Source organism: Saimiri boliviensis, chromosome 4, assembly GCF_048565385.1.
Source record: "Saimiri boliviensis isolate mSaiBol1 chromosome 4, mSaiBol1.pri, whole genome shotgun sequence".
Taxonomy (NCBI): Eukaryota; Metazoa; Chordata; class Mammalia; order Primates; family Cebidae; genus Saimiri; species Saimiri boliviensis.
Window position 1 is genome coordinate 96,832,156 of NC_133452.1, and position 14,520 is coordinate 96,846,675.

At 41.9% G+C, this 14,520-nt stretch overlaps 1 protein-coding gene and 1 pseudogene across 1 annotated transcript; one reads left to right on the forward strand and one right to left on the reverse strand.

The window, feature by feature from the left end:
* Positions 1–304: 304 nt before the first annotated feature.
* IL17F (interleukin 17F) lies at positions 305–7,512 on the reverse strand. The gene is made up of 3 exons (XM_003923112.3): positions 7,480–7,512; positions 2,566–2,786; positions 305–730 (listed from the first exon to the last, which is right to left on the reverse strand). Exons 1-3 carry the CDS (start codon positions 7,510–7,512, stop codon positions 493–495), a joined length of 492 nt encoding a protein of 163 aa, XP_003923161.1. The 3' UTR covers positions 305–492.
* Positions 7,513–9,566: 2,054 nt separating this feature from the next.
* LOC101035422 (mitochondrial carnitine/acylcarnitine carrier protein pseudogene) lies at positions 9,567–10,453 on the forward strand (annotated as a pseudogene).
* Positions 10,454–14,520: the final 4,067 nt, after the last annotated feature.

Below are 14,520 nucleotides of genomic sequence, written 5' to 3' on the forward strand. Positions count from 1 at the left end.
TAAAATAACGTAGCTGGGATGATGAAGCTGTACATTGTCACCAGGGAACCTCAGTTCTGTTTGCACCATTTTCCTTAACTCTCTATGTAACCAACCTCCAAGCACCATCAATAATAAAACAACTCTAAAACCGGTGCTCTGATGAGGAAATATGAAAAACAAATGATAGGCATGGAATTCCAAACTCTTTAGGGCTGCAAGGTCTGTGAGTACAAGCTGGGACTGGAAACAAACACCTGAAGTATTTTTCAATTATTAATACTTTATTATATTAGCACTGAATGTATTAATTTGTCTCCTAACATTTCGGTATCAAATATAAAATGCAGTACATGTACACATACATTGTGAATATTTTGTGTTTCCATCCATGCAGGTCTTATGAAGAGTCCTGTGCAGTAGAGGGAACTGGGGATCAATAGGGCTTGTTGCAGAGCACTGGGTAAGGAGCGGCATTGCTACAGCTTCTTCCATGGAGCTGATGTGCCTCTCTCAGTGCACATGGCGGATAAGGGGTTTGACGCAGGTGCAGCCAACGGTCACCAGCAGTTTCTCCAACTGGAAAGAAACAGAGCAGCCTTGGCGCCTCCTCCGGAGGACCAGGGTCTCTTGCTGGATGGGAACAGAATTCATGAAGATGTCTTCCTTTCCTTGGGCATTGACGCAGCCCAGGTGCTTACACTGGGCCTGTACAATTTCCAAGGGGTACCGGTTGGGGTCCCAGGTGACGCTGCAGGAGGAGCAAGCCAAAGCACAATGGTGAGGCACGGAAGAGGAAGACAGAGAGCAAATGAGAGCCCCACAGCACCGGGTGCTCACCTGCAGGGAGGCAGTTCTGCAGGGCTGTGGCACAGGCTCTGGAGCCACACAGCCTGGATGCATACACTGGCCACTGGTATTTGCTTACCTTCCTAAGCCTCAGTTTCCTCAACTATGAGATGGGGATTTTCATATACCATTTTCTCATGGGACTGTTGAGAATATTCGGTGATACAAGTACATATAAAATACCTCACTGTACAAATGTTAGGATTCAGTTAATGTTAGATCTTTTATTGGCATTATTATTATTACAAGGTTTTTTTGTTTTTGTTTTTGTTTTTTTAAGAGATGGAGTCTTGCTCTGTCACCCAGGCTGGAGTGCTGTGGTGTGATCTCAGCTCACTGCAACCTCCACCTCCTGGGTTCAAGCAATTCTCCTGCCTCAGCCTCCCAAGTAGCTGGGACTACAGGTGCATGCCACCATGCCTGGCTAATTTTTTGTATTTTAGTCAAGACAGCATTTCACTCTGTTGCCCAGGCTGGTCACAAACTCCTGAGCTCAGGCAATCCACTCGCCTCAACCTCCCAAAGTGCTGGGATTACAAACACGAGCCACCGCAGCTGGCCTATTACAATTATTCTTTATCTTCTGCCTGGAGATTGAACATCACTAGTCAGTCTTCCATCACTAGTCGGTCTACAGAGTCTGCTGTTTGAAAAGGAAAGCCACAGCCTCAGGGGCTGTGAATCTCAGTGCTTCTCTCCATTTCTCCTTTAATAGGCCCCTCTGCCTGGAGGCATAAAGACAGCAAAGTTTATCCTGCCAGTTTGTCATTGTACACCCTCCACTTGCAGCATGACAGAATTCCCACCAAGTTACTCAAGGGTGTGTGTCCACTGCCTGAACCCTGAAGGATGGGCAGTGAGCCAAGGCCATCGTGCCCAGCCGAGGAGCAGGCCACTGAGAACCCAAACATCTCAGAGAGTGTCTTGAGAACCTACCAAGGAAAACAGTCCCATTGCACATACACAGTAGGCAAAGAGCCAGAAAATTCCCTTAAGAGCAGCTTTCAGAGATGGGAGCCAGGCCGGATTTCTAGAGCTGTCCTGCCCTGGGGTGCCCCATATGTAAGTCTTAATAAACTGATCGCTTGCTAAGCTGGACTTGTCCGAGTCATTCTTTGGTCTCTCTACATCTTCCCAGTTTGAGGCAGGGGGCATTACAGTCCCAAGTTTTTCTCATAGCACACTCACATGAGACGCTATGTGACAACTCCAGAAGCACTTCAATTGTCCCTGGGGTGGGGGTGCTTGGTGCTCCAAGAACCTGTATCTTAAGGCAAAAATTACAAGACTGTGCCCTGAAGGTCCCCACCTAACATCCCATTTCCCAAACTGGCTTTTCTCCTCCACCCATTCCCACTCCTTAAAGGATAATGTCTAATCTGAGTGAATCTCCTTAAACCAACTTTTCTGTTTCCCATTTATCCTCACGCAGAGATTATTACGCAATCTGCTTTCCTCTTCTCCAACACTGGAAAATTGTGAATTCCATCCTAGAACTGCATGAAGCAGAAAAAGGCACAGAGCATATGAGAATGTGGAAGCAAAATATTAGGACCATCACCACAAAGATGAACATAGCCCAAGAAAAATGTGAGCTCCCAGGTAAAGTGAGATTTTCATTGTTAAGAGGATTTTCCCTTTTATTTTTTCTATGTATTCTAAATTTTCTACTTTATTATTAGAACAAGTTAACAGATTTTTCCAGAGAATATGAAGATCAGTCTCGTCTGCACTTACGTGTAATTCCAGGGGGAGGTGGAGCGGCGCTCGATGTTACGTGACAAGGGAACACGCTGGTTTGCATTGATGATGCCCATGTCAAGCTTCACACTACCTTCTGGCACAGATGGGCAACTCTCAGGCTCTTGGAAAAACGTTTGTCCTGCTTTGGCGACTCTCTGAGCTGCTGTCTCTCTCAGAAAGGCAAGCCCCAGTATCAACAGCAGCAAGTACTCCACCTGGAAAACAGAAGAAGCTGCAATCAGAGACTCACATCACCTGCTAGCAAGAGATGCATGCTCTGGCGGAACTCAGCATTCCTGGTCCTTTTATGGGATCAGGGCTTCTCTTCGCACCTCAGTTCCTCACCTGGAAATGGAAACACTCACACATAAAGGTATCAAGGTGCCAAACTGATAACAAAACTCATTAGCTTCGCTAGTTATTGAAACCCTCCATAGTCTAAGAGCTCCTAAAGAGTGAGACAGAAAGATGCCAGGGTCTGAGATTGGGTTAAAATCCTATCCTGGCTTCCTTGCTGAGCCTTTAAGTTTCTCTTCTTTCCAACTGGATAATAATGCTCACTTTATGAAACTATTAATGAGATTAAATAGAATGTTCTATATAAAACATGTATAAATCTGTATAACAAAAATTAAGGCTTAACAAATGATAACTCTTGTTTTTATTTCCAACTTTATATCCCATAAATCTCCCACAAAATCCTTTATCTGAGGCACCCTTCCACCCAGAATACACTGCTCCACCTCTGTCTGTCAAAATGCTACCCTTCCAGGAAGGCCCAGCTCAGATGTGATCTCCTCTAAGAACAGTCCCTAAAATGGTTCAGTCAGAAGTGTGTTTATTATCCTTAAATTATAAAGCTTTGATCATCTAGCACTCAAGTAGCATTTTTTAATTGTCTGGAAATGTAGTATTTGTGTTCATGTCAGATCTACACCCATTAGATTGTAAGTTCCTGCAGGGGAATGTGCATTTTACACATGTTCCATAAACACTTTTTGAATGAATGAAAGAGTGGGTGAGTGAATGAATGAACAAAATGATACAGTTAAATTGAACTATATAGTTAAGCTCACTGCATTAAGAAAAACATTATGCAAAACCAACGACAGCAAAGTTCCAATTATCCATGCTAATTGAAAGAAACTGGGGCACTAATGATGCACAACAACAGAGAATATGGAAACTATTTCTCTTTACCTCTGGAGCATTTTTTTTTTATACTTACATTGAAATACCAGTTTAACCGGTGTTATCGGAATGCATAAAGAAGGAAAGTGCACTGAAGACCTAATGAAAAGAAAAGTTAAAAATCTTGCCAGCTTCCCTTTGTCACAACCATGCTTTGCTCACCTACCATTGCCACTGACCCTTACTGGGGATGAGCAAGGCCCAGCACCAACTCTCAACATAATACAGAAGAAAAGCTGAAGCTACGTTGCTTTTATTCTCTAGGCTTCACGTTGTTCAGGCTCACACTTTCCCTGAGTTAAGGTAGGGAAGGTGATTAGACATATTGCTTTCAAAGGCCCTCCTTTTCATATTTTGCAGGTACTAGAGACAAAAAACAATAAGAGTAAACAAAAAGGTCATAGTGTCCATTTGCCATACTAAGGAAGCGTATACTAAAAAGAAGTTGAAAGCAGGGTTGACCCAGAGAAGTCAGAATGAGGGTGATTTGCCTTCAGATTAATCAGCAATCATCGACTTTCATCACCCTACAATCATTCATTCATTCACCAACTACTTCTTGACTCTCCAGTCTGGTAGCTCAGGCACGGGCGTCAGAATCAGAAGTCCAGGGTCTGTAACTCAACTATGGGACTCTTAGAAGATATGATTCTGTTTCCTCCAACAAAAAATGTAAAGATTAAATAAGATGATCCATATAAACCATGAAGAACACTGGCAGCACGTGGTAAGTATCCATACAGGTGACTGTTGCTAACTCTATATTGTTATACAGTCTACATAGTGGACTAGATAGATGTGGAATTTACACTCATATACCTTCTGTCTTGACAAAGTGTTATGGCCTTTTTTTTTTTTTTGAGACAGAGTCTTGCACTGTCACCCAGGCTGGAGTGCAGTGGTGCCATCTCAGCTTACTGCAACCTTCACCTCCCAGGTTCAAGCAATTCTCCTGCCTCAGCCTCCCGAGTATCTGGGACTACATGCATGCACCACCACACCAGCTAATTTTTTGTATTTTTAGTAGAGACAGGGTTTCACCATGTGGCCAGGCTGGTCTTGAACTCCTAACCTCAAGTGTTCTACCCACCTCAGCCTCCCAAAGTGCTGGGATTACAAGCATGAGCCACCGTGCCTGGCCCCTGCTATGATTTTTTTTAAAAAAAGATGCCAACTTACATTAGAGAGTCTTATATCACTCCCCAAGCCTATCAATCACATCTTTAGAGTTCTTAAGCAAATTCCCCCTTTGTGTTTTCTCTTTGCTTTTCTGTGTCAATTCACTGAATCACTATTAATTTTTATTATGAAAGCTTTTAAATACATACATTGGGGTTATATGATTTAGCAATAATTACCATGCTTTTAACAAATCATTATTACATTTGTTTATATATTCTTAGACTATTTTAGAAAACGCTTTTACATCTCTTTAAACACTGGATTCTCATGACTACCTGGTGAAGTAGACAGAGCTAGTATTACTTATCCCAATTAGCCAGGTGAAAGAGTTCTTTCCCAGAAGGAATAAATAATTTGAGTTCACCAGCCTATGAGTAACAGTGTGGGGACTCAGACCTAGGTGTCAGTAGTCAGTGCTATTGCCATTGAAGGTCATTTTTATTATTATCAACATTAATCTTAGCTTTGTCTCATTAGAAGAGCCAAACATTTTAAGCAAGGTGACAGTTGCACTAGACGTGAATAAGTGTTGTAGGTCACATAGCTCTTTATCAGGAAATCAGATACTGTCTGCAAATTACTCCAATTTGCTCCATGAAGCTTTTGATCTGAACTGTAGATTTTAGTGGTTATGTAATACAGAGCAGGGGCTCTGATAAGGCTGCTGCTGTTCTTAAGAATGATTTTAAACAGCACCTCTCAGAGAAATTCAGAGCATTGTACGGACTTGAATTCTTATATGCCACCTATAAAGCGGATGAACAGATAGCACTCTGAATCTGCAGAAGAGGGAACAGAGGCAAGGGAAAGCACCAGGTGAAGGTGGACTGTAATAGGACACCAACATTCTCAGCCTAGCTTTGCCCCTCACTCTCATGTGAGCCCACCTGAGCAACCTGAACACTCACCCCCTGTACTCAGCTGCAATGTGGGTTGTCCCAATGAGCACCAGAACCTGGCCAACCTCTAGGTCCATGAGAATTTGCCTCAGCTACTTACTGAGGATGTCCATCTGCCTGCACCTCTCAACTTCTAATCTCATTCTAATGCTCCTTGCACTGTTATGTTTCTTGCTCACAACCGAACAGATTTCTTCAAAGAAACTAGAAATGGAAATAGCTAAGGAGCACAAAGCTACTCAACAGAATTGTTTGGATGCAATGGCTTTAAATCCAGAAATCTTGCCTCTAAACCATTCAAAGAGAAGCACACTGTGCTTAGAGCCAGAAAGCTTAGATTGGTGTACCAGTTCTTGTGCTTATAGTATCCAGCAATGTTAAATAAATCACTTAACAATTAAGCTTTTGTTCATCTGTATAAAGTGGAAAGTATCCCCATCTACTTCAGTGGATTGATCAGAATTTCCAGGATAATAATAACAATACTACTATGAATAGTTAACATTTACTGAATGCTTTCCCTATCATTATCAGTGGTGTTTATAAGAATGGCCAAATTAAATAAAAACTAAGCATATACAAATCTGCCTGTACAGGGTATGGACTCGTTTATTCTCAATGGTATTAATTAATCCTCCCAATAAATGCCATGAGAAAGATGCCATTGTTATTCCCACTGTATAGTTGAGGAAACTGAGGCACAGAGAAGCTAACTAACTTACCCAAAATCCTACATTTAGCAAGCAGTGGAGCCAGGTCTGCCTGACACCAAAGCCTATGCCTCTAAATACAGCACTTTGCTGCATTGCATGTAATCTCTAAAATAACACATAAATATAAAATAAAATGTATCATTGCTGCATGCCATGAATGTTTTATGATATTCAAGCTCTTTTAAGTTGTATGGCTTGTAAAAAGAGAAAAAAAGGAAATTATCTAAGCCAATAATATGATGCAGGATTTCCTAACCCCTTTTTCATGTGCCTCTATAGTAAATTCTTCCCAGGCCTTGTCTGACTAATTCCAGGCAAGATTCCACCAGACCTGCAGGGGCTAGATTTTCATTGCATTAACATCTCTCTTTCCTCCAAGAAGAATGAGATGGCGCAAAATAAATAAGTAAATGGCAATCAGAGACATGGGGAATTTCCCTTCTTGAGGAGCTGTCCAAAGTCAACACTGGGTGATTTCACTTCTTTCATCCAGGGCACTCCTGCAGTCTCGGGGGAATCATTAAACCTCTTGAGGCCCCAGTTTCGTTGGTCTATGTATAAAAACCCCTACAGGGCTGGCTAAGCTTCCACCATGAGATAAGAATTTCAGGCCAACCTAACTCTACAATGGATGGCCACAAGCAGGAGAGAACATGCCAGTTGTCTGTGATGCCAAGGACTGCACATGCTAACACCACCTGAACAAAAGCCATCGGATGAAGAGCTGTGTTTTTTATCCCATTATAACTTTTCTAGTTATTTTTTCTTTTTCTCCATCAGACAGGAGTCAAAATTAAAAGTCATCCCTGTTTTTAAAGAAGTAATTCCAAAAAGACCCCAGTCAAGCCTAATTCCTGAGAAATCTGCTTTCCTGAAATCCTAGGCATGACTGTCCTTAAACCAGAATGATTGCTGTTACTTACCATGGTTGTGACATGCAGGGTCTTCACTGTCATCTTGCGCGGGTTGCTCGCTTTGCACAGGAAGCTCTTTCTGTGAATGTATCTTCCTGTGTTCTATCAACGAGAGTACCTGTTCGTTTTATAGCAATCACTGCCCCTGTTTCGACTGACCTGCTTACTGCCTTTAAGTTGTGGTTGACCCAGAGTTACTGACGAATGCATGGGGTTTTTTTCTTTTTTAATTCCATTTCCTGAAGGGGAACCAAAGGGGACCCTAAAGAAAGGGATGACAGGAAAAGAACTAAATTTTTATTGCCTCCTACCCTACTTCCACCCCCATTGCCCACAAATCAAAGCAAAATTTTTAAACTGATTTACTACAGAGATGAACCAAGTTGGAAATTGTCAAATCTTTTTTGTTCTCTCACAAATTGCCAACACCCTTGTCACGCACCATATGTTCTACTTTCTAGTCATGCAATATGTATCATGATTTAAACGGGAGAAATCTCATCCTTAGAGGAACCTTGGTACTAAACTAGAGGACTATCTTTAGCTCCATTTTATGAATGGGAAAACAAAATCAAAGAAATGAATGACACCAATGAAAGATTCAGAAATGATATCCTCTGGTAGTTTTGTTACTTCCCTGAATTAATTATTTTTAACCCCATGGTTAGACCCCTACTGGTGCTTAATAAATAATCACTATTAAATGTGTTGAAAGAACAAACTGTTTTCCTCTGCTCTCACACCACAACCAGTAACACAAAAGACTTCTGTGACCAAATATGTGGGGATTTCTCTTCAACAACCAGCAAGCAATCAATTCTGCATCCAACACCACCTGAGCATCTTCTAATACAATTCAATTTTGACACTGTCTCCAGGTAGGTAGAGGCAGATTCCATAGGCTAAGGGCTCAGTCCCACAAAACCACTCCCACTTTAAGCAGTAGTCACAAGTTCAAGCCTCTGGAACTTCTGACCAACTGGCCTCAAGTTGAGGTTCCCACAAACCCCTTGAGTTTGATTAGGCTTGATTCATTTGTTAGAACAGCTCACAAAACTCAGAGAAACACTCATTTATATTCACCAGCATATTGTAAAGGATATTTTAAAGGATACAAATCAACAGCCAGATCAATAGATACACAGGGCAAGGTTTGAAAGGGCCCCAAGCACAGAAGTATTCATTCCCATGGATCTGGGGTGCACCACCCTCCCAGCACAGGGATGAGTTCCTGTTTACCTTTCTTAGAGCCTCCACAAGTTCAGTGTTCCAAAGGCTCTTCATAGCTCATCCTCTTGGGCCTTTTACGGAGTCTTTACTGGGCAGACATGATAAACACAGGGAAAACAGTGCATAAATGTGATTGGATAAAAAGGGCATAACCTGATATTAATAGGTTGAATGAGAAAACCCAGCAAGGCCTGTCTGTTCAGATTCTTCTTGGCCTCCCTGAGCACCATTCCTTCCTTCTGAGTAGAGGGAGGACCCTTCCTGAATTGAGGGTCTCATGGCCTACAATTAGACAAGCTATATCAAATAATTTCTTTACGACCAGCTCCAAGACAAAAGGTGCGGGGCTGATGTTTGATGGGAGGATATTTTCAGTTTCTATGGCCTTGGAGAGAAAAACAAGCAGGTGAAAGGTGGGCAGGAGAAGTTCAGAGAGAGATTCTTTTCTCTGAGGCCTATTTCTTAGGCCTAAAGTGCCCCAACATTACAATAAAAGACTATCTTTTTCACCTTTATTGCTCTGAAGTTGTCTGAAGTTGCTTCAGGAACCAAAGACAAAAAAAAAAAAAAAATCCAAATCCCCTAATAAAAGATACGCTTATTATTTTTGTCACTTAGGATATAATGAGGGTTGTGGGAGTTATGAACCAGGAACCATGGACAAATATATATATATATAACATCACATTCATACAACACATAAATGCCCCTTACTTTGGCTATCTCTGAGAATTATTTTTTTTAACCAAAATGAATTAGCAAGTAGAAGCCTTTAAATGCAAGGTTGGCAGCCCTGGCACTGCAGCTGGGGCAGCAGAGCCAGGACAGCCCAGGAACTAACAAACTGAGGAACAGGCAGACTGACCATGGCCGATCCACCAAAGCCCATCAGCCCACTCAAGAACCTGCTGGCTGCAGCTTTGGTGCCATGTGCCTGGTGTTCATGGGGCACCCTCTGGACACTGCCAAGGTCCAACTGCAGACACAGCCACTGAGTTTGTCAGGACAGCCTCCCCTGGGATCTTTGACTGTCTTCTGATGACTCTTAGACGGGGCACCATGGAGCTGTATCAGGGAATGGCTGCCCCTATCATCTGGGTCACCTCCATATTTGCTGTATGCTTCTCTGGGTTTGGTTTGGGGAAGAAACTACAACAGAAATACCCAGAGGATATGCTCAGCTATCCCCTGCTATTTGCAGCTGGGATGTTATCTGGTACATTCACCACAGGCATCGTGATCCCTGGAGAACCCATCAAGTGGTTGTTACCGTTTCAGTCTTCTTCAGGGAAAACCAATTACACTGGTACCTTGAACTATGCAAAGAAGCTGTACCAGGATTTTGGGATCCAAGGCATCTACGAAGGGACTGTGCTTACCGTTATGTGAGATGTCTCAGCTAGTGGAATACATTTCATGACATATGAATGACTAAAAAATATCTTCACTCCGGAGGGAAAGAGAGTCAGTGAGCTCAGTGTGCCTTGAATCCTGGTGGCTGGGGCATAGCAGGAATCTTCAACTGGGCGGTGGCAGTCCCTCAAGATGTGCTCAAGTCTCCCTTCCAGACTGAACCTCCTGGGAAATATCCTAATGGTTAAGGAGATGTGCTGAGGGAGCTGATCTGAGGTGAAGGAAGCACATCCTTGTTGATGCAGTGATGACCTGAGCCTTCCCCACCAATGCAGCCTGTTTCCTTCATGGCCTTGATGTTGCCATGAAGTTTCTCAATTGGGCCACACCCAACTTGTGAGCCTGAAGGCTGCTCAAGACCTCTGGATACTGCAACTGTTGCTGAGAAGGAAGAGTAATGGGCAGAACTAAGCAGACTTGGAGAGTGAGGGGAGGGAGATGGTGGGATCAGAGCTCTCATGGACTTGGTGAGACTATTGTCTTAATGACATCCTCTACCTTGTATAACTTGGGTGTGTCATTTTGAAACTTGAATTCATTCTTGTCAGTGTAAGGGACCGTAAGAGGATTTGGGAATCTATTAGCTTCTAGACCAGATACTACCTGTGGCAAGAATGCTGCCTGCCTGTTAACATCTGGCCCTACCACACCCAAAGTGTTTCTGATTAAAGAGGTAATCTTAGCTTCTCACTGGAGGCACTTTGCGTGTTTTCAACCAGCTGACTAGGAGCTGAGATGTTCTTCAATCCCTACCCAGGAACACCCACTTGATTTCCAGGGTGCCACCTAATCCTGGGCTGCACAAGGGGAGGTGGACTTGAGGTCCATGTCTGTGTCCAAGTGGACTGGGCATATATGCCTAGGAAGAGATAACCTGTTAGCTGTTGGATTTTGCCTTTTTTTTTTTAACACATAAAAGTAATCAAAAGTAAAACTAGGGTAGAGTGCCTCATTTCCCAGAAGTAGGTGAAGAACTTTTCCTCCTATGCAGTGAGGACAGTCCCAGCCTGCTGGGATAAGTGAGAAAGCCCAGGGTGTAGGAAGGCTCTTTTTGCACACTCTCTTCTTATGAGAGCGCTGTATTTTAACAAGAAACAATAAACGTTTTTTCTAGTTTTTGAAGAAAAAAAAGAAACCTTTAAATGCTCTGATGTGTAATTTTAAATGACCTACAAAAAGTTAATTCATCTCAGTTCAGTTCAAATTGTCAAATACTTGTTAAACACATTCTACATGTCAGGCATTGTGCCCTAGAGATACACAGACATCCCCCCAAAAATAGTAACTTATTTTATGTCCATTAAGATCGGGTAAAATTACATAGAATCTTTTCACAAGGCAGGACACATTCTAGCAGGGCAAAGTTATTTTCCTCCAGCTCAGCACATTTGAACAACTCTTCACCATTTTCTTCATCTGAAGAAAGTAAAGAGCAAGTTGTTCTTAGGTTCCTTGGAAGGCCCTCCAAAACTGATGAAAAGTCTGTGATCACAGGCCTTCCATCCACCCTGCTCCCCTCCATGCCTGTGCAGTCCTCTGCACCTCCCTTGGGAACAGCCAGAAATGTAACTTCTACACAAAGACTTCCGCAAATTACCCTCTCAGGCATTGTTCCCTTCCTCAACCTCTTGTGCTGATACTTTATGTATCTTTCCCTCACAGACATGTTTTAGGAGAGATCCCTGGGATCTTTATATATTTGGGTAACTTTACCCGCCTCCCAATAATCTCTACCAGCCTCCTTCTCCAAATATACATTCTCAAAAAAAAAAAAAAAAAAAAAAAAAAAAAAAAAAAAAAAAAACAGTGTCTTCTATGCAAAGACAGACTCAGACTCAAGTCCCCTAGCCAACTCCTTCTAGACAGACTGAAGCCCCTAAGCCCATCTCACGGAGAATTTTCAAGGCCTCCCCGGGTGTGACCTTCCATGTGCACAGAGAAGCTAGCTCCATGAAATCAAGAGCCTTTGCTTGCATCACTCATGCTCCCAAAGCAACATGTGCAATAGGCCTTTAAGTGTGTACTAAATTGAGTGGATTGAGTCAATCATTTTCTTCAATGCCATACCTCAATGCCACACCTTTAGTGTCATACCTTTAGTGTCACACCTCAATGCATAGAATATGCCAGCTCTCCTGAAAGAAAGAATGAATAAATCAGTTGGAACTAAGAGTACCTAATTCAGTACAAGAGTATTTGCTGGATTGCAGGGGGTGCGGGGAACAAAATGGCTCTTCATGTAAGCAGGAGGCCACACTGACCTTTACTAAATTTAGTCACAGTTTTCCCCCTTGAGGTAAAAACAATCGTCTTATCAGGATGCCAAACTAGTAACTGGCTATCACTGAGTTCAGACTGAATTAACAGATCCAGATCCTTATCCCACCTAACATTCACTGAGCACTTCCTATAATGTAAATCATGTGCTAACACCAGGGATACAGTAATGAACATTTGATGGGCACCCACTGACTGTGGTGGAATCCTTCACTGACTGGCTCTGTACCACTCATGATCTAAGCTGACATCAGCTTTAAGAGTTGCAATAATGCATTGGAGCTAGTATTCAATACACTGACAGCTAGACCACTACAGTCAATTCCAAGAGCCCCACAAAAAAGAGATACTAGAAGACTCTGTTGCCTCAGCAATGAGCTATACACAGCCTCAAATGTGATACAATATTATAGTTCATCAAACATCCAAATCAGCAAGATGTTTTCATGACCTCATATGTGCTTGGAGCTATGATACGTTTTCTTGTGGCTACTATCACAGGTAATAGACTATACTATTACAGTCTCTACCTTAATGAGGTTAAAATAATTGTGGGAAAAAGTGAACACACACATATAAACCAATAAGATAATAACATGAGATTACTGGGAATAATGAAAATATAAAGATACACATTTAGTTTTACAAATCCAACTTTTAAAAGGTTTTATTCTCATTTTTAAAAGGTACATCTAGCCAAGCATGGTGGCTCATGCCTGTAATCTCAACACTTTGGGAGGCTGAAGCAGACAGATCATTTGAGGCCAGGAGTTCAAGACCAGCCTGGGCAACATGGCAAAAATCCTATCTCTATTTAAAAAAAAAAAAAATAGCTGGGTATAGTGGTGCACACCTGCTGTCCCAGCTACTTGGGAGGCTGGGGCCAGAGGATCACTTGAGCCCAGCTACTCGGGAGGTTGAGGATGCAGTTAGCAGAGATTGTGCCACTGCACTCCAGCCTGGGTTACAGAGTGAAACCCTCTCTCAGAAAGAAACAAAGTGCATTTAATCAAGATATGCTACTGCAACATGACAGTATATCTTTAGCTACAGAAATTCATGCCTTGAAGTGAAGAGCTACCATAACAAAAAGCCATGAAACAGTGGTCAGGTGACATGCAATAATGGCAATAAAATTGCAGGCTGGATAAATGATAATCCATGCTCTACAATGGCAACACATTTAGTTAACCCACTGCCTGCAATAATTTGAGAGGCAGCTCTTGTACCTAATAAACTTGAAGCTCTAGAGAAAGAGATTAGAAAACAGAATGTTAGTTGCGGGTGTTTGGATACTACTGTCTGCATTTGGCAAGGTAACACCTGAAAAAGATAAGCTCTGGAAAGAGTTGGCAGGTTGATAAACAAAAATGAAAGGAAATGAAGAGAGTACAGAAATTCAGAATCCTAATTAGCCAAGCATGGCGGTGGGCGCCTGTGATCCCAGCTACTGTGGAGACTGAAGCAGGAGAATCGCTTGAGCCTGAGCCTGGAAGCAAAGGTTGCAGTGAGCCAAGATCACAGCACTGCATTCCAGCCTGGGCAACAAGAGCAAGGCTCCATCTCAAAAAAAAAGGAAAGAAATTCAGAGTCCTGTAAAGGTGCAAAAAAAATTAAAAATTTAAAATAACTATTTCTATCCCTCAAGGGTAAAAGATAAGATCCAAAATGCCTTTGAAGGAGAAATGCAAAATAAAATCTTTCAGCCGAGCAAATTACTAAAGGGCAAGAATTAGAATGAAGCATCTGGAAACCTTTTTTAATTGGACTAAAAGACTCAATTAAAAGTATAAACCTATAGTTCTAGTAATCTGCCATCAAATCGAGAGAGAGTTATAGGAATGAAGAGATAAAGAAATAGAAATATTCTAGGAATTATGCCTTAAAAAGAATTGAGCAAAACTCCAACTCAAAAAAAAAAAAAAAAAAAAAAAAAAAAAAAAAAAAAAAGAATTGACTCAGATGAGAAGTTTATTAAGTTTTTGAGAGACCTCTAGAAATTAAAGAAACAAATCCTCAGCTCCTCAACCATCAGGGAGCAAGAACTAAAGCTCTAAAAAAGCTAATATTCACCAACACCATGTCAGATGTGGCCAAAGAGATTACAGGGAGAAAAAGAAATTTTTTAAA

Excerpts from the sequence above, each read along its gene's own strand:
- IL17F (XM_003923112.3), bottom strand. The coding sequence starts at position 7,512 with ATGACAGTGAAGACCCTGCATGTCACAACCATG. Across the intron at positions 2,787-7,479 it reads CCCTGCATGTCACAACCATG|GTGGAGTACTTGCTGCTGTT; the intron begins GTAAGTAACAGC and ends TCTGTTTTCCAG. Across the intron at positions 731-2,565 it reads ACCTCCCCCTGGAATTACAC|CGTCACCTGGGACCCCAACC; the intron begins GTAAGTGCAGAC and ends CTCCTCCTGCAG.